Genomic DNA, 23,820 nt, shown 5'->3' with positions numbered 1-23,820 from the left:
AAGATGTCCAGGAACTGTAGAGCTGCCACTGAGTAGAGCTGGGGTGGGCCAGTGCTTAGGTGTGAGGCAGGGAGACAGCTGTAATGAAAACGATTTACAGCATGGAAAAAGATAGGAGACACAAGATAGTCCAGACTGATAAGCAAAACAGTCTTGTTTTGCTCAACTCAGCTGTTACCAGTGCATGGCTGATTCCCACTGAGCACTGGCTGCCTACAGTTTGCCCCATATCACACTTAGCTCACTGTAGCAATCCAGTGGTGACATAGGAGGGACACTGTAGGGCCACTTGTGACTTTCAGGGAATTCACAACTTATTATTCTGGATTTCCCTTGTCTGCTGTGCCCATCACCAGTTATGTTTTATGGTCATATTTGCCTTTCTGTGAATCACTGAATTGTGGTATCATGTGACAGCAGATTTCAGGGATAAATAGCATTTTAATGTTATAAACCCACTTTCTTGAAAAAGGAGGCATCAACAGACTCTCTCTCTTGATGTCTGTCTCTCTTGATGTCTGTCTCTCTTGATGTCAGAGGAGCATGGGGTCTTCTTGGCTGCTGTTCCTGTCTCCTGCTGCCTGTAATGCAGGAATCCTAGCCAAGAGGGTACAGAAATATGGAAAGAAAATTATTAGGAAAGACAGTAAACACAGGCCTAGAGTTGACATGGTTTCTTTATGGAGGGGGATTTCTCAGCTGGAAATGCTATTTAAGTTTATGGCCAGCTCCTTTTCCACATGGGGAGAAGTTTCTGCAACGTAAGTCCAAACACACAGCCTACTTAGTAGTCTTGGTCTAATTCAGCAGGCCTCCACCGGAAGCTTAAAGTAGTTGACCCACCTCCATCAGCACTGTGATCCTCTGAAGCAGAAGTCTCCCAGCTGTCTCCAGTTGTGGGGTGTCCAGAACTGTAACTCCTTGTAGGAAGTCTCAAAGACAGCATGCTCGTCATGCAGTTGTTGGCTCTCTGCTCTTTGTATCTCGCTTTTCGGGAGACAAAGGCTTGCAGACAGAACAATACTGATCCTTTCCCTTTATGATCTAAGTGCCCCTGTGCTGCCTGCTGCTTCAGACCGAAGTTTTCCTTGTCGTTGACCTCTGAGGCTTGACAGCCAGTTTCATTTTTTTTATGTTACAGGTCTCCCTGAACCAGGTGTTTTTGACCCCATGAGATGCAGCAGCATATATGAGCAGTGCTTTTACTCCTTTAGCATGGAGGAATGTGGTCTCCTCATGGGACAGAGAAGGCATCGTAGGTAGCCTAGTGCACAGGAAGACCACAAAGGGAGCAGCAGAGTCCCTAGGAGAGAGCACATGAGCACACTGCTGTGCCCCCCAGGGGCCAAGCAGGCACATGGGTGCAAGTGGATCAAGCAGCTTCTGGGAGACAAATGATTTTACAGGGCAGACTGTGCAACAGGCAACCAATATGCCTTATCATGTCAGTTTTGCTGGTGCAGATTTCCAGTAGGATCTGGCCATTTGTACACAACATGCTTTTCTCTATTTGATTTGGAGCCCCTCTATTTGTGCTCCCTGTGGTGAGGATTTTTGTGGAAAAAAGCAGAGTGCTATGATGTTATTTAACTGTGTTCTTTTGGCTGCCCACAGTGTTCAAAGAGGTCAGGAGGGATAAATCACTGTTAATGCTGTTGTCCTTGTGTTTTCTAGACGTGTCAGACCTGAAAATTAGGAGCAGGACTACTCAAAAACACTGTAAATTAATTTATTTTTGTTCTTCTCTCTGTAAACACCACTCACTCCCAATGACATGAAAAGACTTGTCCTCAAGCTTCCTCTTTCTTGTACTTCAATTATTCTAAACCAAAGAAATTCTCTGTGGTTTTGAGAGGTACAACAACGAAAAAGCTTTTGCTAAAAGCATGATGACTAAGAGAGATGGAAGCTATGTGCTGAATGCAGAATTGAGTCAATGTACCTTGATTTTGGATTGCTATTTAGCTGGATAAAATTTCAGTTCATGGGCATAATGGGCATTCAGACTCCTCTTTCTGAGGGATTCAAAACATGCTCTTTCATCTTCTCCGTCTTGTACAAGGAGCAAGGGGAACCTGGTTGCAGGTTCCTTCCTCCCTCTGCTCTTGGTCGTGCTAATGGCACTGCAATGTAAGTTTGTTTCTGGGGGACCGAGGCTTGATAGACCTGAGGTCTGTCCTTCAGCCCACCATGTGTGAAAAGACCTTTCTTCTTTTAGAAATTTTATTGCCCATGAGCCTGGATGATATGCCTCCTATCGTCTGGGGTCTTCTCTTTTCCGACCTTTTTGTATTGTTTCTTTCTGTCTGAATCTGGCAATCTGTCTTGTGTGAGGAGCAAGCAGGATGGGTCCATGTGTCTAAGATGCCTCCACCCACCTAGATTCCAGCAGATTGTGTAAGAGAACCTCACAGGGGGGCTCAGCTGCAAGTCAGCAGGAAAAATTGTAGCAGAGAGAGGGGCAGGAACATAGTGTTTTTCACATTTTTTCCTTTGTTCAGGATGTAGCATCCTTTTTTTATTTTTTTATTTCCTCTAGAGAATCCTAGGATGTTAGAAAGAGCTGGCAGAGCTTCTAGAGCTTTTCTTTTTTAGCATACGCTGCCCCAGTGTTACGTCAATTGTCCAAGGCGATTGCAAGGCGAGATCTGAGTATTTTCAGTAGGTTTTCATAATGCCACCACCTGTCTCTGAAAACAAAAGAAAAAATACTGGCAGTCTGCATGCATCAAGGTGAAAATGAAAGTAAAAAGAAATGTCACCTTATTTTCTTCTCGAGGTGAAGGAAAATGTGTTCTTTTATAATGAGAGCTGTGAGTTAGCCAAACGTAGTAAAGAAACATCTCTTTATGCAAGTGAGCGTGCAAAATATATATGAAACCTAATGTGCTTTTCTGTTACAGAAGAAATAGTTTTATGGGAGAATCTTCTCCAGAGTCACTTATTTAGCATTTAGTAATCAACTTTAGTTTCTCTATTAAATTCCTTGCTTTATTTTATGGCTGTTCATTTGTACCTGATTATATATAGAGGTCATAATGTTTTCCATGAAAATGAAAATAAATGAACCTTTTCAGGAATTGTTTAGCTGAAATATATTTAATTTGCTTTTGTAATAGGAAGACAAGATAAGTTTTGAACTGTTTTAAGGAATTAAGTAGAATTCAATCAGCATTGTTTAGCAACCTACAATTATTTTTTAGAGAGTTTTAGCTATTGAAAATTCAGCTGTTATGGAATTCTCTCTTTGTCATCAGTTTAACAGAGGTATTTTCAGTCTATTTCATTACACTGAAATCAGAGTTTATTGAGGAAGAGTTGAAGCATGTGCTTCCTTTTTAGCTGTACATTTTTACTTCAGTAGTCTTTATTGTCTTTTCATCATATCTTGTTTAAAAACAGACTAATCTAAAAAATAATGATGAATTTAAAATGCTTATGTGGAGTATAACAAATTCGAAATTGTTAAACTATTAATGTTGTTTATTATTTGCTAACAAATCTTACATGATAAATTGCAACTCAAAAATTAATTTTGAATGTAGAAATAATTATGAAAAATACTGTTTTGGAGCCACTCTCAAAAAGGGACATCTTAAAGTGAAAGTGGATTACTTGTTTCATAGCAGTTTTCAAAATGGCAGTAGTGTAACTTCTGTGTGAAAATATGCAAATTGTTTAAAAGATCAGTACAGAATTTTAGACTTCTTTTATAATTCCTTTAATTATCTTTCTGTTCAAATGACAAGTATATTGTTACCCTGAAAAGCAATGAAGAAGAAGAGAAAAACCTCACATGAAATAGGAAGTCTATCAGAGTCATTGGTGATAACCTCAAGTTAGTTCAAGCACAGTAACATGTCCCGCCTTTTCTCCCATCTGACCAAATTTCAGAAACCTTGTTTCAGGCACCTTTCAGAAACAGGACATCTGCCATGTTGTGGTTATGTGCAGTATTAAATAGGGAATACCTAAGTATGCTTTCCTTTCATTACATCAAACTTGAGATCAGAATGGGTAGTGGGAAAATGGGTGTGTAGGTGAACTGCCATAAGTCCATGATTTTCAGAGGAGAAGAGTATAACTAGAAAAATGTGCACAGAGTGCTGAGGCTAATGGATCCACTTGGTGGTTACTTATGGGCCGTACATTTCCTTACCTGGGGAGCCAGAGGCAGGAGGATGAGCCCAAGGGCAGAGTTAGTTCTGCCAGTTCCATATTCATATGCAAGTACTTTCCTTGGCAGCAAGTGGGAATGTTGGTTTAGACAAGGGAGGTTGTTTCATTCTTGTTGATTGGACCACCATAAGTTAGTTACAGAAGTACTTTGCTTCTTCTTTTCATTTAATTTAGTTTGATTTTATCACCAGGCACTTATGCCTCTCTTATAGAGTGCTGATCATACAAATGGGAACACAACTTACTGTTCTCCAATGATATGACAAGCTTACCTTTTTTGTTAAGTCAGCTTTCCAGTGGAATGTGAGCAAAGATTTCTGGTAAGGATCAGTTGTCAACCACTGATTTCTTTTGGAAGTGGCTATCCACATGGTTGATTTGGAAAATAAACAATACCTGCATAATGTATATCATGGACCACATCCTATCCTGAGAATGTAAAGCTAAGACAGGGATACTGCACACCAGATAGAACCAGAGATGAGGTTATCTCCTTGTAAAGTCAGAGCAAATTACTGACACAAGAAGAATGTAATTTTATCTAGTTTATTCATCAAGTGACACACAAAATTATTGTATGTGTTACTTAAAGTACAGTGTGATTCTCGAGAAGGTATTATCCTTATGCATTGTTGTTACTACATCCTTCTGCTTGCAGAGTTTCAGATTAATGATACACAATGTCAATTCCTTGCTCAGATATGGCAGTGTGGAGGAAGTCTTGAGATCCATCCTTGCTCCCATGTAGGTCACGTTTTCCCCAAACAAGCTCCATACTCGCGGGCCAAAGCTTTGGCAAACAGTGTGCGTGCAGCTGAAGTGTGGATGGACGAATATAAAGAACTTTATTACCACCGAAACCCGCACGCTCGCCTGGTGAGTTCAAGTCCATTGTTCCTGCAATTTCAGTAGACTTTGTTTTCAATGAACTATTAATTAAACTAATATTTAACTTGAAGTGGGGTTTATGTTCATTTTTTATTTCTTCTAAAACTTTTCCTCAAGCATAGAATAAGTGTATAATTTTTAATACCCTGGAAAAAATTTGAAGTTCTGTAAGACTACTAGAAAACCAAATCTATTTAAATATTAAATAAATGAATGGAAGAAAAAATAATGTTAAGCGAGGTGACCAAAATAAGGAGGAGTTGTTTAGCTTAAAATGTGCACTTCTGTGAAATGGCTGATACAGGATTCTCTCAATTAAAGAATTACAGAAATGCAATTAATGAATGCAAATCAACAAGTTTGAATGAACAGTAGACCTTTAGATGAACAGCATGATAATAATCCTTAGCAAAATTACCTGTCTTGTGATAATTGTAAAACTTTGGACTGATGTAAAATAAAATAGATATTTCTGTTTGCTTTACTGCTGCACCACATTTCCTAAAAAAAAAACTCCAAACCTAAAATCAATATTGAAAAGATTAAATTAATTAAAATAAGTCCCGCAAACTCAGATGAGAATGTTCCCAATAAAATGTTTAAAGTGTCAGTTCTGTGGGGTTTTTTTTGTTTTGTTTTGTTTTTAAGTTAGTATTTTTATTTGCTTTGAAACGAAAATACAAGATCATTCGTTTACAAAATTTTTCAAGAGATAAATACTGTGAAAATTGAGTATGTCAAAATAGTAAAGCAGTGTGCAAATTAACAACTTGGACATATTTATCATGAGAGGCCTGTAGGCCAGAAGACACGTAACACTGAAGATGTCTTCACAGTACCTAGGAATGGTTTAAATGAACCTCTGACACAAGGCCCAGAATTCAGGCCTAGAAGAAATCATTCTGTCCTGTTGCTTGTTTTTGGAGGTGCCTGATCTTCCCAGGCCCTACTCTTTGTATGGAAAGTTTTCTAGGTACTGGCCCTCTGGTTTTGTGCCTCAGGAGAGTTGCTGCTGGGCACTCATCTCCTGCTACACCAGCCCAGAGCTTTGGGACTGAGGCATAGGGAACTCCCTGCAAGTTTGAGTTGCCTACCCCAATAGATATGCCAAAGGAAAAAATGCTCTTGAAACCATTAGGCTTTTAAAAGATACACTGGAGGATGCTGGGGAAGCTGCATTTGCTTAGTTTCCATCTTGTGTTCCTTTGGATTAAACTAGGTAATTAGACTATTATAGTCTACACACTTGTATTTTTTTTTTTACTTTAACGTCATAAAAGCCATTTAGGTTTTATTATTAGAGTCTGACTTAGAGAGAAATGTGGAATTCACCCATAGGCAATGACAGCCTGATTGTGCTTGTCATACGCAAAAAGAGCAATAAACACTGACAGTTTTTCTTGTAAAATGCTGGGCAGCTTATGTCTTTAATGACAGAACTTTATCTTAAAGGATATTTGTGTGTTAGTATTAGAAGTTTTGCATATTGGCTTATTGTAGCACCGTGGATGTAAGCTGAAACTCATGTGGGTTTTTTTCCCATATCAGAGCTGTTGCCAATGAACTCTGGTTTCTGTAATACTCTGTGCACCACTTGTTGCATCAGCTGAGTTCAGACCTTTTTACTTCATCAAACCCAAATAATCAGTTCAATAGCATAATGGAAAAAAAATTGAAGCTATGGCTGCAAAAATTGGTTCCATGAAGTTTCACTTCAAGATTAATGTTCAGACTTCGGAACTAATATGTCACACTGTTTGTTTATTCAGACAGGCATCTCTGCCTCTGCTTTACATCTGCTTTGTGTTTTCAGTGGTATTTCCACAGCTTTGAGAAATGCAAATAAATTTGTTGTTTGAGGAAAGAGTGTGTCAAGTGACCTGTAAAAATCTGGAGGCAGTGAACACTATTTCATGCCTGAGTATCTGAAGTCCCTAGTCAATATAAAGATAGGTTTTTGAAGACAGACATGAAAAGATGTGAACTCTGCTCCAATCCATAGACAGGGAAAAAGCCTGCAATGAAAGCTTTCCTCTGGAGGTTTATGGCTTAATACTACCCACCCCCCAGAACTATAAAGTTCAAAGGAAACATTAGCAGATTTTACAGGTTCCATCAGTTAAGTGTAAAACTGTACAGGTAATTTGCAAATGGATGGTGGCATAATTTAAAATCCTCAAGAATCATTCACTGCTTTTGAGATTTTCAATTATCCAGTTAAAGAAAGTTTTATTTTCCAATACTCCTTCTTGGGCTCCAGCAATCTGTATTCAAGGGCTTCCTCACTTGCAGATTCACGGAGTTTTCTCAGAATGTCTTCTAGAATATTTGAAAGTTTTACTTGCACAGTTCCAATTCCTTTTTGTCAACATTTAACAAATGTAAGGATAATGAAATCAAATCCAGCACCCAAACATGGTGATTTTTCCTGGCTAGAAGTCCTACTCATCACTGTAGCATACGGTTCCTAATAATGTATGTAGATAATTTAAAAGAGAGCATCTGTTCTGGATTGGGGTTTTTTAATCTTTTTTTTTTTTTTTTCTTTCTTCTTCTTTCAGGAGCCATATGGAGATGTGACAGAAAGAAGACTTCTTCGAGAGAAGCTAAAATGTAAGGACTTTAAATGGTTCTTGGAGAATGTGTATCCAGAACTTCACGTACCCGAGGACAGACCAGGCTTCTTTGGAATGGTATGTGGCTTCTGAGAAAGGGCCTCCTTGCAGTTCTCTGAGCCCTCCTACTAACTCAATGTGAAAGTATTTTTATGCCAAAGTCAGTTTGGGATTTTGGTAAAATTCAGTTAGAATTGGTAGGCTTTAAAATGTGGTTTCTATGAGAATCTTTATTTTAGGGCATGCTGTTGTTTATGAAGAAGTTCTGTGAGAAAGTAGATCAGGTAATGTTGCCATCAATTTCTCCTTCTAAGTGACATCTTTAGACTGTTAAAGGTGGCAAAGGATGTCGGTTTTATTTCTTTAAACTTTGCATAGTGAAAAAAGAGAACAGTAGAGTGTTTTAGTTTTTAGTTGTAGAGTTGAAAGGAGAAAGACTGTGCTTTGAAACATGTCTTTGCACATTTTATCCCATGAAAATGATAACACTCTGGGGTAATGGGAAAGAGAGCTGGTGCTAAGTGCTCCCAAATCATAGGGGATTCTGTATGTCAAAACCAACATGTTAATTTTTAATCAGGAGGTCACTTTAGACCAGCAAGGGTTCACAGCAATTGATTCGATATCAGAATCCACTTCTCTTTTTAAGAATTGACAGCTTTCTATGCTGTTTGCAGCTTACAAATAAATATAAACTATAGCTCCATGTATATCACATTACTGTAATCTCATTTGGAAGGGATGAAGGCAGAGAATGATGCAGCAAATAACCTCTTTCTTCTGAAAAATCACCAGATAGCTGCTGCATGTTGGGAAGACAAAACTGCACCTTTCCACCAGGCAAAGATGTGTCAAATACCTCCCTGATTACCAATGCCACATTGACTTAGAAGTACTTATGCTGGTAGCTTGATCACTCTACAGATCCAACTGAGCTGCATTCCCATACTGCTGCATCACTTCCAGCCCTTGCCTTGCTGCCATCTGCCCTTTGGTTACTCAGTCTCTGCTGGATCTCCTTCAGGAACAGAAAAATCTTATCACTGTGGGCATACAAAACATATAGGAACCAAGTCTCCCCACAGTCTACCCTAACAGCTTTGTTACTTGTTAAATGAAAAAGATCCTAATGTGAAAATGCTGTGGTTTCCCACGGGGAACTGTATTTCCCATGGGGAGCTGTGGGAGCTCCCACAAGGGAGTGCATCAGTTGTCAGCAAAGCACTTAGGAGACTCTGGGAGAGTTACTGCTCTCCTACATTTGTCTTGGAGCTTGTACTTGAGGTGGTATCTCTGTGTGATCACTGGTGTGAAAGGTATTACCCACTGTTACCTAGTACCTTGAACAAACCATGGTACAACATTAGTTCAGTTTTTGTTGTTTTGTAATGGATTGCTACTCATAAGGTCAGAGACAGCTGAAGCAGTAGGATGTTATAAGACATACCTTCCAGGAGCATTTCAGTAACTTTTTCTTCCCTCCACCTCCACCCTTTGCCCTCCAAAAGAAAAGCTAGACTGGTGGTGATGATAATGCTTCAACTTCCTGGGGAGGGGATGGAACTTGTGCAGTTTCTTTCACAATTTAACTGTACACGTCATCCTCAAGCAAGGTGTTGACAGTACCTAGAAATAATAGTTCTTGTTCAGAGCTGCTTGTGGTATCTATAGTGTAATTTAGGTGTGCTCTATGTATTTATCTAAAAGCAATTCTTAAATGCTGTCATCTAGTTTGGAACATAAGATTACACCACTTTTGAGAGGAGGAAAAATTTAAAATGTGATTAAAGTACAGTTGTACTCTGTACAGAAACTGAGAGTGCAAAAATGACACCTACCGATTCCACTGATTTGTGGATTTTGAGTCCCATCTGCTAGCTTCAATGAATCATTGATCATGTTTTTACTCCTGCCTTAGCTGTGTAGTGCTTTTCTGGTTCACAAAAATACTGTGTTTAAAAGTGGCAGTTTTGTTAACAGCACAGCTTAGTGTGAGGTTATTTAATTGTTCAAAGAGAATACAAAGGAATGTGGGGATTTGTCCCTCCCGTGAAAATCTTTACACTTTTGAACTGAAGTTGACAATCTATCTAAAATTACCCATAAGTCAACCATGTGTTATTGAAATAGAATAAACAATTATTGGGCAGCATTCAGTGCCGTGCACTGACCCATACACACTTGTGCTATTTTTTTTTTCTAGATATGTAGATAGAAACATTCTTACTAAGCTTGGTTGTCTAAAAAGTTAGCTGCCTAAAACTTTATTTCAACATACTGAATTTTGATTTTTTTCTCCTGAGATATGGTTGCATTCCTGCAAACTGCCTGAGGCCTAGAAATGAGAGAAATATCATCTTACTTCTCCTTGGGCTTCATGGGACACAAACTAAATCTTTTGACTTGGCAGTGAGACCATACTATGTTCTGACAAAAGAAGTTTTTCTTTGTTCTTCTCAAACACTTTCTAGCTGATATTTCTTCCAACTGAATGTGAAGCAACTAGATGTTGGTAGATGTCTGTTGAGACTATCTAACCATAAAGGCATCTGTGACTGACTAAATCAGTTGGGATATCAAAAACTTGAATCTTTCTATTGGCAGCTTCCTTCCACATTTTCCTCTAAGACCGTCTCATCTTCAATTAATTTCCAAATGCTTTGTCATAATTTTCTTTTAATTTAAACCAGATATAACCTTGAGAAAATCAGAAAGAAAGATTTTAGAACTGTGAAGAACTTTATTTTATTGTGACATGAAAGAGCACATTAAATAAATTACCTAAATATCACATGAGATATAGGGACAGGCTTACAAAGTAAGAGATCTTAGCTATTTGGCTTAAATTATGTTATCCAAGATAATTGTGTGTATATGAGATTCCAAGTTCTCAGAGGCTCCGAAACAGCCTCCTTTAGGGTACATCTCTAAAAGTGCATTATAATCCAGACTGTAGAGCTTCCACTTGAAATTGATCTGGTACTCAAAATTATGACTGACTAGGCCTGGAGATCTTATGTATATCACAGGAAAATATGCACTACTTGGTTGGCTGTACAGCCTGTGAAAGCCTGATAAAGACTTTTTAAAAGGAAGTGGAAAGAAATTCAAGTGTTTGATAGTAAACTCAAGTGAACACACCACAGCTTGAGCCACATGCTTATATATTTTTGAGCCTCCCAGGGAGATTTGGACTTGCTGGGGTGAGCAAATGAGTCCAGCAGTGAATACAGCAATGAATCATCATTGGTTCCTTCAGAGGATCTTAGTCATCAACTATACATGGCTGTATACACATCAATGTATAGCCATTTCAGCATTGCACTTAAGTTAACAGGTGATATGAAAATAGTATACACTCAGTAAAATCATTCCCTGTAACTGCTCAGATTACCTCTGCGGTAAAAGCTTTTGTCTGGTCAGTACCGGTGAAGCTGTTTGGCTTGCTGCAAAGTCATATTTTGCTGTGTCCCACAGTATCATCTGCCCATATCACTAATACGTCAGCACCACTGCCACTGCGGTGAAATAAAGAGGATTCTGATCTATTTTGTGGATGAAGAGAAAGGTTGGCTGTGCTCCACTGGCCGTATTTATCAACTAATGTAATGAAGTTTTAATGTCAAAAATCTGTTGTTGATGCTTTGCTTACAATGGATTTTATTTAAAAAAAACAAAACAAAACAAAACACACAAACCCAAACTAATAATTATTCATAGAATGACATCTATATCGTGTAGTTATATGCAAGTGTCCAGATGTCCGGAAACAACAGATTTAAATTCCTCCAAGCAGAAAGGGATAAGGTCTAAGGCGAATATCTCAGTAGTTGCTGTTTGTTACCTATCCCAGCCTCCAGACTGGTAACTAAATGTCATTGTAGAGTAACACCGGCAACGTTTCAATGGGAGGCAAATACTGTAGGAAGACACTGCCACTAGTCCTGCATGGGTAGACTGTTTTAGAACTTAACTATGTGTTTCAATGGCAAGGTGATCAACATTTTTTTTTGCTTCTGTTTCTCTAATGCAGCATTCTGCAAAAGAATTAAGGTAAGTCACAGAGAAAATTTTGTTCTTTATTGCATGACTTTTTTTATGATGGATATAGGAACAAAGATAGCTTCAGAAATAAGTGGAGGATCACTGTTTTGGTAGAGCTGTTACACGTAAAAAGAACTTAATTGTGTATTCTCATTTCACAAGAGAAAATTATTTCACAAATTCTCTCATACTTTTTTCTGCCTTGTAATAGGGCAGATTTTATTATTTTTTTGCATAAACGGTGCAGATTTTCAAATCTTTGTGTGTCATTTCAGATCAGGTCATTTAAAAGCTTAGAATATATTCCCACAAATTGGATCTTGAATACCTGTTCAGCTTCCTAATAAAGTGTGGGCACAAAACAGCATCTGCTGTTGTGTGATAAAATGAACTAAAAGAACCAGGTCAAAATATGGACGACGTGTATGTAGGAATATGTCAGCATGTACCACAAGCATTTGTGCATGAAAGAGTCAATGAGACAACACACATAGTAGCATCCTGGGAGTACAGCCTCGTTTTTTAACCGTCTGAAATAAAGCTTAAGTTCAATGAGGTTTTAAACAGCTTTTGTTGCGTGTATTTGGGCATTGAGTAACACGCATAGGAGAGTTGCAGTAGTTCTGATGGTGCATGGCATTTTCAAATAAGGTTATTTAGAATTCTGAGCCACAAAGGGGAGCACATGTTTGACCACATGCCGGGGGTGATGGCGAAGAGTGGTAGCAGAGGTACTGGGTTTCCTGGAAGGGGCACCACAGATAAGGGCTTTGCTGGCCTTGGAGCCAGGAGACAGTCAGGCAAAGTCATACGTTATTAAACATACTGATGAGAGGCCCTGTGATCCTGAAGAGAGCTGCTGACAGTGACCGAAACTGATTTATATTTTTAGAGATATAATTACCAGTTTTAAGTGATTATGACTTTTAAGTTGACATTTCTTGTTGTAGAAACTAGAAACATGAGAACCTTATTGTTTGTTTTATCTAGTTCCATGGTGGCTTAAAAAAATGATCTCTCTAAGACACTTCTCTTTCCTGAATTTCTAAGTGTAATTCTTGCCTTGCATTAGAAAGGTAAACAAAATGTCCTCTTTTGACTGCTCAAGGAGATTTGCAGTGGTCTAGTGTGGGAATGGGCACAAAGCGGTGAAAAGAAGATGTTGGGTAGCACTGAAAACAGAAACTGGGAAAGCAAAACATATGTGGAACACAAGTATCTAATTTTCCAACTTGTGTGATTTGCTCTGTGGTGGGTTTAGGTCCTGGAGGGTTTGTCTTGTTTGTTTGGTTTTAGCCTTCTGCAATTCCTTTGTGTCCCTTCATTCTCCACATTAAGAATGGAGGATAAAATTATCATGACTAGGGAAGAACTGTGAAATTATACCTTGCTGAAATAACTCTTCTGAGATTTACGATGCTTATTCTTTTTCTCTGTGATATAATTACACTCAGCAACAGGGGCATTCAGCTTCTTGTTTACAGAACCTATTTTGCTCTGGGTAATTTCAGATTTGGTTAATCAGTACTTGTTATGGCATTGTTTAACTTATTTTCAGTTACTTTTGCCTCCTGAATACTTAAATGCAAATCTTTGCTAATTAGCCTGTTGTTTTTAAAATCAGCCAACTTAATACTTTAAAATTTAAGTTAAGTTATGCATCTCTTATGCCAAAGCTCAGGAACACTAGTAAAGAGCGTTTAAGATCACATCTAGTGTCTTCTTTCAGAGATATATTTTGCCTGCTTACATGATTTCTGATCTTAAAATCTGTCTGCTTGTTCAACCTCAAGAGGGTACTGGAGTCCTTTCGAGAACAACTCCTTCTAACATTTCCCATCTGACAAACTGAGAGAACTATGTAGTCATCTTTTCATAAGACATTTGAACAAATAGATCCTGGGAGGGGAAAAAAAGACTTGGCAGACTATTTTGTTCTGCATGACTTGCTGGCTTGTTGGGTTTCAAGTTTTTTTGTAGTTTCTACCTAGTTCCTTTGGAAATACACTGGAGCACAGTGTCATTCCTAGGGGGAGCCATGGTGCCTGGCTGTTTCCATGCCCAAAGTCAAGATGATCCCAACAGCTTTATTTCGCATTAGTCTGAAAGATGTTACCGTTGGATTCATTTGATCTATTCCAGTTAATCTAGCTTTGGGAGGGATCTCACAGCCCAGATGGATGGGTGTAAAGTGAGCACAGAATATCTTCCTTACTTCAGACTAATACTTTGAATATCTTCCTTACTTCAGACTAATACTTTAAAATATTCTTTTGTTTTGATTAGCTGAGGAATAGAGGGATGGAAAACTACTGTTTTGATTACAACCCTACAAATGAACATCAGGTAACTGGACACAGGGTCATACTGTACCCATGTCATGGCATGGGACAAAATCAGGTAAGATATATGTTTTTTATTTTCGTTTTGATTAACACAGTGGTTGTAATTTAAGAAAGTATGGTAAAGTCATTGCAGTAGGGCTGAGAGAACATGTTGCCACAGTAAGGTGATCTTAGTTCTAATTTTGATTCTTGCACTAAACGCTTTTCATTTCAATGTATCTTCAGGTCATTTTTTCTTCGTTCTGAACATGTGTCTACCCAGAGCAGAGACTCATGCATACTTTTATTATGCCTTTCATCAGAGCTCATTAGCAGGGGTTAATAGCAGAGCAGTGCAGCTGTAGTGCTTATAGGCCAGTGTTCACTCATCTCCAGCTGGTCTTGGGCAGACCAGCACACCTCTAAGATTTTGTCGGTCCACCCCTCCAAGACCCCTAACAGCATTGCAAACCTCACCTGATTCCACCTGGGTCTGTCATCATGTCTCCTCCTCTTGGTGCTTGTGTAAAGAGGTTTTGGACTGCATCTTCTCCTGTACTACACTCTACAGAAATGTCCTCCTGGGCTCAGGCTCCACAAGCCTTGAGAGCAGGGATGCCCTTTAACACTTTCATTTTTACTCTCTTGGTTTTAACTTTTTGAAGCTGAAAATGCTGGTGTCTTTCTCCATGCTGATTGAAACACTGAGTGCAGCAGTGGTTAGTTATGATGCCCATAAACCTCTCTGCATAAATCTCTGGTAAAAGTGTAGTGAGGCACTGTGTGCCGAGTTACAATGGCTGTTTTGCATGGTTTTCAATGACCACCTTCCAGATTTGAGATTTGTTGTTTGATGTGTGGCATGTACTTGCCTATGAAGCTTGCTATTTAGTTTCTAACCCAGATTCCAATAAACAGAGTATTTGAGGTGTGGTCTCACCAGTGCTGAATATCAGAGGTCTTGTGACCCCTCTTGCACGTAACCCTGTGACAGCGTGGGTGGCTTAACTGTTTGCGTCTTTTTTTAAGGAAATTAATCCAAACATTTGGTTAGGAATGTTTGGAAAAAGGAAAAAAAATGAAAAATCTAGCCTGGAAAAGAACCAGAAATGTGGTAGATAAGCAGTGTATCTGTTGTCATTCTGGATTCTGCTTAAAAGAAAACATAAAAGCTCAAGGAGTGAAAAACAAGTCTGTATTGAGGAGAAAGCTTCTAATATGAATTGCATTTTACATGAGAAAGGGAAAAGGAACAACAATCTGAGCATTGTACTTCAGATCTTAAAAGGAAATAGATTTGTTGCTGATAGCAAGTTTATTGTCTTAAGTATTAGAACTGTTATTTAGTATACATTGGCCTTTTTAGCCATCAGAGCGCTTGTAGCAAGCGTGGGTAGAGCCCTTCTCAAATCTTTGTTCGCGAAGCCTAGCCATGATGATTATTTAGTATTATTTATTAGTTCATGTGTGGTTTATGTCTTAATTTTCCTAATGTTTCTGTCCTGGAGGCTAAGATGCAGGGGAAGGCAAAAGGAGAATCTTGCACCATAAAAGCCAAAGGATGTCAATGCTCACAGATGTATGCCAGTCATGCTCAGCCCCAACCCATTTTATTCCCTCAGTTCAGTTTTATACCTGAGTTAAGCACATTTCTTTACACCTATATGGAAGAGAAGTTACTAATCAGATAACCCAGTTAAGCCACTTCCTTATAAGTAAGAGCTGATTGCTTTTATAGATTAAGAAGTATTTAATTTATATGATTACATGCTAACACAGAAGATATTTATACATTTTTTTTTTCCTTGTATTACAAATTAAAGAGAGGAGAGGGGTTGAATATTTTTGTATTTCTCTGAGCAAAAAAAGTTCATTTAAATTTTACCTTTCACCAAGAAAAATAAAGACATAGGATAAAAGGTGAAAGCAAAAGAGAAGTACAATTGAGAGATGAATTGTCATGAGATGACATTTTTCCAGTTTCATTTTTTTAGCCAGCACTAAAAAATGAACTGATTTTACTGCATAGTTGTTAATGTTCTTCCATCTCTGCTGATGGTATGATGCATCTGTGTACCTGCAGTAGCAGGCACCAGGCTGAAAGCACTGATGCTCCCTGGCCTGTGCAAACCACTCCCTCTGCTGGCATCCAAGCAGGAGGAGGAAGGAGAAATGGAGAAACTACCTGACTGCAATATAAACCAATAAAAGACAATATGAGATGACTCAAGAGAACTGCAGAGCCTGTAAGTAGGGTAAAATGGGTAAAACAAGATTAGTGAAATGGGTAAAAGGCATGGGAGGGTTAGCAGGAGCCAGGAGAAAAGGGCCAAGGTGACAGAGGGCAGCAGTAGTTTGGGACAGAGGTTGGACAATAGGTGAACAGGGCATGTGAACAGGAGGAGTAGTTAGGAGCTATAGGGAGGGGGAGTAAATGAAGCAGAGTCACTGGAGAATATTTTAGTGGAAAGGGGCAGGGTTTCAGAACATGGGAGTAGAGATATCAGTGTGCAAACGGGGGCATGAGTAGGGGTGGCAGGTAGTTGCAAGAGAATAATTGGACAGCAGGAAGACCTGCCTATGGGGGAAGAGATGGAGGCTAAAATGAGACAAGAGGTAGAAGCACAAGTGAGATAGGAAATGGAAGTCAGGGTAAGTCTCAGTAAATAAGAACCACTCTCAGAAAAATAAAGTCCCTGGTGATTTGTTGCTATACTTCCTTAAATCCCTGGCCTAACTGAGAGGGTTCCCTTTAGTCCTTTTGAGTTGCTTTTGTGTAAGCAGTCAGAAAACTAATTGAGAGTTGCTTAAAATTAGCATGTTAATTACAGCAAGAAGGTAAGGATAACAGTACAATGATAGGAGCTGATTGTAATGGAAGAGAGGCTGGAAATACAGACAGGAACTGGCTACTTATTGCTTGCACCTCAAGGTGCTTATGTTTTGTGGAAGTATCTGCCCCAGTAGATGAGAATGAAAGGCTTTGAAATTCAACACTGGTGAAGCCCATTGCTCTTCTTGATTTGGCTGGGAAGCAGAATGGAGGGCACCAATGCATGATGACAGGAAGTTGACCTGATGTGGTAAGAGGATGGGAAAACACTGACTGACAGTATCCTTCTCAATATTCCCATTTGCAGCTGATAAACTTGGTAAATAGTGAGAGGCAAACTAAAGAATTTTGCAAAGCCCTTGAGTTACCTGCAAAAAGAGTATCAGACTTGGTAACCTCTCTGCTGGTTCTACCCATCAAGTGCAAACTTCTTCCTGCATGCAGAAGAGCACTAGCCAGGCACAGAGAGGGGTGAGAGTGTTTGAAGGTCTGGTGAGGTAGCCAAAATCTGCTGCTAGCCCCAGTACCAGCTAGCACTTATGCAGCTGGGGCATATCCTGTAGATTGTCTAGAAGCCATAGGCACTGGGAAAAAGGCCTGATCAAGTTTCCCAGTAGCACTTAAGGGAATCTACTGATTCTCAGAAGGAAAGAAACACAGTAAGGCTACTAGTTACCAGATCATGGATCAGTTTGAAAATGCTTCCTTTCTGCCCACAGAAGGCAAGAAAAGAGAACTAAAAAGCACTTTACCTTTTGAGGAGCAACAGATTTATCTCATATATTACCAGAGCTGAAAAAGCCCAAAGCCTGAAGTATTTATTCAATTTGAAGCAGTATAGGGTAATGAACTGTATTATATTCATTGGGCAACAGGGCAGGAGTGCTTGGTTGTGAATATTATAACCTCATTCCTTAAAGATATGCAGAAAGTAACCATTTTACTTGCTCTTCAAAATCTGGTGCAAGTCCTTGAGAGACCATTCAGGGAAGATATCAGTAGTAAGAAGTGCTCTGATCTAGTAGCTGCTCCATCTACTCTTGATGCATCTTGTACAATAAGCAGCTTGCAGTCTTTCACTGATGCTGAATACAAATTGCTAGAGAGTTACTATATGTAGTAAATCCACTAACAAGCGAGGCCCTGTGGAAGTGGCAGCTGTAAAAAAAGTGTCCGTCCAGACACAAGTGAGCACGACTTAAGCTTTTTCTTTATGCACAAACCATAGAATTAAAATTCACACCCCTATAGCTAGCTCACTGTGGTGCCCAAAGTGGCAGGCTTTCCCTGTGCCAGATACTGAACCTGGGAATAAAGCCCAAGGGCCAGGGAATAGACCCTGCCTATTAGGGTATATAATAATAATAGTAATAATAGGACAAATATCCTCACAATTTACATTTTTTGATGATGAGACCTTTTCTGCATAAGGCAAATGTAAAGGCAGTACAGCCTACATCATAGGAGCAGGCTCTAGCAATAGGTTTCCAGGGGAAATCACAGTCTGCAGGGTGTTATGTCAGCAGGGAGACTTCAAACTTGATGTTGCTTTCTTGAAATACTCACTTGCCTTTGTGGCTTACTGCAAATGAATGGTGGTAGACAGGTTAATTCTGGGGGGTCTGTCATTTGCATCACTGCTGGAAAAGAAAAGCCTCAAAGCTCTACAGGGTGATGCAGTGAGCAGCACTGGTCTGTGTATGGATGCAACAGCCACTGTGGCAGAGAAATTCCTGATTGTGATAATGGGAGGGTAAGATTTCATGAAACGACTATCATCAGAGAAGTCTAAATCAGAGCTCTTACACCTGGAAATGGATGACTGCAGACTTTGTAACCACAGGGTCCTGTTTACTCTGAAACTCCATTTTCAATCTCTCTTTCAAGGTTATTAGCCTTTGTGGTTGTTAAGGATGTTTTTGTGGTATGGTCAAGTATATACATTTCTGAATTGCTGCAGCTCCCATCACAAAGCCTTACAGTCTCCAGGGGTGAAACAAAACAAAAAAGGATTCCTTCTCTCCCTCATCCTTTTATTGGTTTCTGCTAAGGCAGCTGTGCTATTGGTAATAAGCAATTCCCTGATGTTTATAAAACTCTACTGAGTATTATCTAAATCAGATCTAAACACACATCTGTGCACTATAGTCATCTAAATAATTTACAAGCATGATAAATACAAACAACTCTCAAACTCTGCCATTCTTTAATGAAAGTCTAAAAGTTGGCAGATGTCCATGATAAATATAAAAATTTTAAGGAAATCTTCAACCATAATTGCTACAGAAGCCAAGATGTTTTAAAGCATATTCAGAAGACCTCCATAGAATATTGTACAACAAGCAAAGCTAGTAAATTTTCTATAAAATTTTGTTTAAAAGCAGCTGCAACTTATTTGCTTCAAATAATATCTTAAAACGTGATAGAATAAGATGGATATCACCATGCATCCTGAGCACTTTGGAAATGAACTCTGACCAAACTGCATTTGAAATATGCAGTGAGCAACTCCTTAGCTAAGAGTAACATTGCTTTGTGACAACTGAATTACAAAGGTGCAGTGTCAGGCTAGAAACTCTTTTCCGTCCTATTTCTAATTAGGTGATCTAGAATGTGAGAGCTGAATATTACAGTCAAATTTTGTAAGTTCTTTAATGCTGGAATGCCTGTTTTCCAGGACATTTATTAGGCATTTCATACATCTGGGGTGCTCCCAGAGTAAAGCAGTCCTGTGATGAGATTGATTTTCTGCAAAATAGTAAGCAAACAGTGGAAGTTTAGGATCCTTGAAATTTTTTTTGGCAGAATTTCCCTTCACAATAGCAACTTTAATATCTGAACTTAATTATAGTATCTTAGTATATACTCATTATAAATACTCTCATGTGTACATGTGAAATGACTTCTGTCCTTTGTTTTTTCTCTTGGGTTTGTAGTTTTTTGAGTACACATCCCATAATGAAATACGTCACAACACCCGACAACCAGAAGTCTGTGCAGCAGTCGATTCAGGGACTGACTACTTAACAATGTACTTGTGTCAAGAAAATGTCCACAATGTTCCTGAAAACCAGAAGTTTGTTTTCAGAGAGGTAAGCGTGCCTCATTAAGTTTGTGTTTGGTTTTTTTTTTGGGGGGGAGTGGGTGGAAGGAGAATTGTTGTGGTTTTCTTCTTTTTATCTTTCTGTCTACGCATCATGCAGGCCACAGCACTGGCACAGATCTCTGGGAGAAATATGCTATCTTGGCCTTTAATATCTGAACACAGAATCAGGACAGCAGCAGTGCATTGGCAAGGAGTATGCCAGTCATAAAGAATAGGAAGATGGGAGGAAGGGAAGCACCTTTGATAACTTCAAAGGAGTTGGGAACACTCTCTTGCATTTCACCCCTGCTGCCGCCTTCTGAGATCTGATGAGCCTCAATATACCCCTTCCCCAGCCAGTCTCATGGCTGGCCTACTTCTGCTCTTTTTTCATTGACTTGTTTTATTTCTTGGTATTTGTATTACCATATATCCCCAGTACTTCACGTACCACCCTTACTTTATGCTCTTCCCTGCTTGGAACAGCTGCTTGTCCTCTGCAGAACCTCTCTCGTAACCCGTCCCAAAAGGACCAGGAGTGCTCCCTTTTCTGCAGTGCAATGTGCAGTTGTGTAATTTGATGCATCATCAAAAAATACCTTCTGCCCTATTCCTGCCCCTACACAGGACACATCTTACTGGCTGCGGGGACTCAGCAGATCTCTAGTTTTAGTCTCTAAAGAAGTTCCTGAATGCCTGAGAGAAAATAAGGTGGATGAAAAATTATGGTATTGGTCAAGTTTTGGAGTGTTATTATTTGGCTAAGGGAAAAGGTCACATAATATATCAAAATGTTATATTTACATAATGTGTCTGCGTAATGAATCCAAACTCTACAGGATCTATGGTTGACAAATTTCATGCTTAGATATTACCACCAGTGGCAGGGTAAATTCTAAAAATATATGAAAATTACTGTCCATTCACTAAATCTAGTCCAGACTGAAGCTCATAGTGGTATTACTGAATAAAAATGTTCAAAAGGCTGATGTTATAAATGATGTGTCATTTTTAATGCTGACTTTTAGAAAAATTGCTCAAGGTCATACGCATTAATCTATAGGAATATATCGAATGTTCTTCAGTCACTTCAGGAAATAATTGAGAAAACTGATATTTTGAAACTGAGAAAACTGAGCAATGGATAAAAAAAGTTTTGGAATTCATCTGTTTCCACTGCATTCCTAACTATTAACTTTTAGCATCTGAAACTTTAGGAATTATTTTAAATCTTCTTCCTTCCTCATGATTACTTTGTGCCTGTGTGTAATTTGAACATACTGCTCAGCTCTAATTCTTCTTCTTATACTGCATTAAATCAAAATCACCAGTGCCCAACTTTCAAGGCGAGTGATGAGTCAGGTGTCAGTACTACATTTCTTTTGCTTTGTGCAGTGTCATATCAGACAGTTGTCCTTATGGATTTAGCGTAATCACAGATTTGACCAGCCTTCCCAGCAGCCTGACAAGAGTTAACTTCTTATGGGCACTGAGTCAAAAATGAGTGAGGCAAATACTGATTAGTGCACTCAGAAATGTGAATTATCACAACAGAAATGGGAAAGTCATTCAGAAGCTAAGTCTGTTTGCAAGCCCATGAGCAGTAACACACTGCTGGGCATCAGGAGGTGTGGCTCAGGATGCAATTAAGTGCAATATTCCTGATGACGGAAGGAGCAGACTTCCAAAGGAGTCAGAGTTATGCTCAGAAGCAGGGCATTGGCTTTTTTTTTTATTCAAAGCTGCTAGAGGCTTTGGAAATGGTTGCACATGGGAATGTCACCCAGGCCAAAGGTATGGTCTCAGAGCAGGGCAGTTCTTCATGACTGGCTACACTACCTTTCTGCAGCTCACTATCCTAGTTGACAGCCCTCTCACACTGGAGTGAGAGATGTGAACTGGAGATTAAATGTGCTTGGAGACTACTGCAAAAGGAGGGCCTGAGACCTAAAAATGTGTTCTTTAGGGAATTTGGCTGTGGAGGCCTGTCAGACCTTACACCTTTGAGACAGCTGTGCTGCCCTCCAGCAAAGCAAGTGAACTCCACACCTCCATAGGCAAGGGGCATGCTTAGATATTTTTACTTTTTCCACCAAAAATATACCCTATGAAGAAAGGGGAAAATTTCTTGCTAAAAATATATTCAGCATCTACACTTAATGAACAATATTTAACTTTTACTTACAAGATGTGTAATAAGTTGCTGAATTTGGGTAATGAATGTACTTGGGTTTGGTTTTTACTGCCCCTGTTCTGATGCAGTAACAAAAGTCAATGAAAGTGAATGAATCTAACACATACTTTACAGGCTGAGATGTCACTAAATGTAAAAGCAGGGTCTTTTGATAAAGTTTCAGAGATCCTCAATGTAGGCGTTTTGGCTTTGCTGCATGGCCCAATTGGAAGGATATGCTTGATATTTATTTGTGGCAAACGTCTTCTGTTATTTATAAAACACAGTGATGTGTCTGTAATTTTTGAGACCTGAAAAGCAAAATTTCTTTCTGTCTCTTGTAGGATGGTACCTTGTTTCACCTACAAACCCAGAAGTGTGTACAAGCTGAGTCAAATGTTTACAATGGTAACCCAGCACCATTGTTACGACCATGTACCAACTCGGACTACCAAAAATGGTTCTTCAAAGAAAGAAGTTGATCCAGATGTTGTCTAGCTGAATATGAAAAATGTGTTTTTTCCAGTCAACAGTTAGTCAGCTTTTTTGAAAATCACATAAGTGATATATTTTTGTATGGAAAGAACTGTAATTAGTTTACAAACCTTGGATCTTGTTTCCTGGAGCATTAGAAAGCACTAAGCATTGAGAGCTATGTAAAGTGCTACAGAATCTGCTCCTTTTCTCTTTATTTGGCAGCTACATAACTGCTTCTGAAGTGTCTTAAGTTCTTCTCTCAAGTGACAATGTATTTTTTTAATCTGCTGTGTGGAAGTAAGGCAGTCAAAATAATTGCACTAATGTTAATCTGCCAATAACTTAAAATGTTTATTTTTCTACTAAAACATTCTGCAGTTGGGCCTTTTAACAGATAGTAGTTAATAATTATTCTCATCTTTTAAATACAGAGAAGGTAAATGTAGGCCATATTCTGCCCTAAGTGACTACCACAAACTCCTCACTGAAGACAGTGTGGATTTACACATGAAGGCAGAGTACGTCTGCATGTTTTTGCACAAATAACAATCTAGATGCATACAGATTGCACATGCCTGACCATACTATACCTTAAATGCTGTGACAATTTTAGATGCTCATGGCACTTGACAAGTTTATAATCATGCATAAGTCTGGTCTGGGAGTAAAATGGGGATTTTCTCATTTTTCTTTAAGAAATAAGGCAACTGTATTTAAAGGTGATGCTTTAGGAAAAGCTATTTAGATTCACATGGACCTAGCTATGTGTCTGTGTCCCAGACTGCACAGCTCATTTTAACATTATGTGGATTTTTAATATGCATAAAAATTGCAAGATCAGACCTGGCAATAATTCTTTTGGAAAAAAATCAAAATTACAGTTAGAGAAAATGAATCTAAAAAATACTTTCATTAAATTGTGTTTCAATGATTCATGTAAAAATGATAATATTTTTAAAAATGGCTTTGCAAATAATTGCTATGATATGCAGCTAATATTAATACAAAAAGAATTGTCTTTCAGGTATAACTTGCATTTCATCTGGGAACTTCTCTTCTGATGAGCTAGCCACGTCAAAGCATATAGTCCAGCTGAAAACACGAGGTTTAATCCATACCAGTACAAGATGGTTTCTGCTGTGGTGTGTGGGATCTCCCTTACCCAATCAGACAAGTGGTGTGTGTATAGCAATGTATCTGGT

At 38.8% G+C, this 23,820-nt stretch overlaps 1 protein-coding gene across 1 annotated transcript in view; it reads left to right on the top strand.

Annotated features, from left to right (window-relative positions):
- GALNT12 (polypeptide N-acetylgalactosaminyltransferase 12) overlaps window positions 1-23,523 on the top strand; it is a 44,385-nt gene extending 20,862 nt beyond the window's left edge. The window contains exons 6-10 of the mRNA XM_027886853.1: window positions 4,879-5,055; window positions 7,629-7,760; window positions 14,013-14,126; window positions 19,820-19,975; window positions 22,486-23,523. Coding sequence (XP_027742654.1) covers window positions 4,879-5,055; window positions 7,629-7,760; window positions 14,013-14,126; window positions 19,820-19,975; window positions 22,486-22,623 — 717 coding nt within the window. The 3' untranslated portion in view covers window positions 22,624-23,523. The remainder of the gene's footprint in view (window positions 1-4,878; window positions 5,056-7,628; window positions 7,761-14,012; window positions 14,127-19,819; window positions 19,976-22,485) is intronic.
- The last annotated feature ends 297 nt before the right edge of the window (window positions 23,524-23,820 follow it).

Source organism: Empidonax traillii, unplaced genomic scaffold (assembly GCF_003031625.1).
Source record: "Empidonax traillii isolate 1590-97213 ecotype Southwest subspecies unplaced genomic scaffold, ASM303162v1 scaffold196:size3368384, whole genome shotgun sequence".
NCBI lineage: Eukaryota > Metazoa > Chordata > Aves > Passeriformes > Tyrannidae > Empidonax > Empidonax traillii.
Note: the sequence above shows the minus strand (reverse complement) of the source record. Positions and strands in the feature narration are given on the sequence as shown.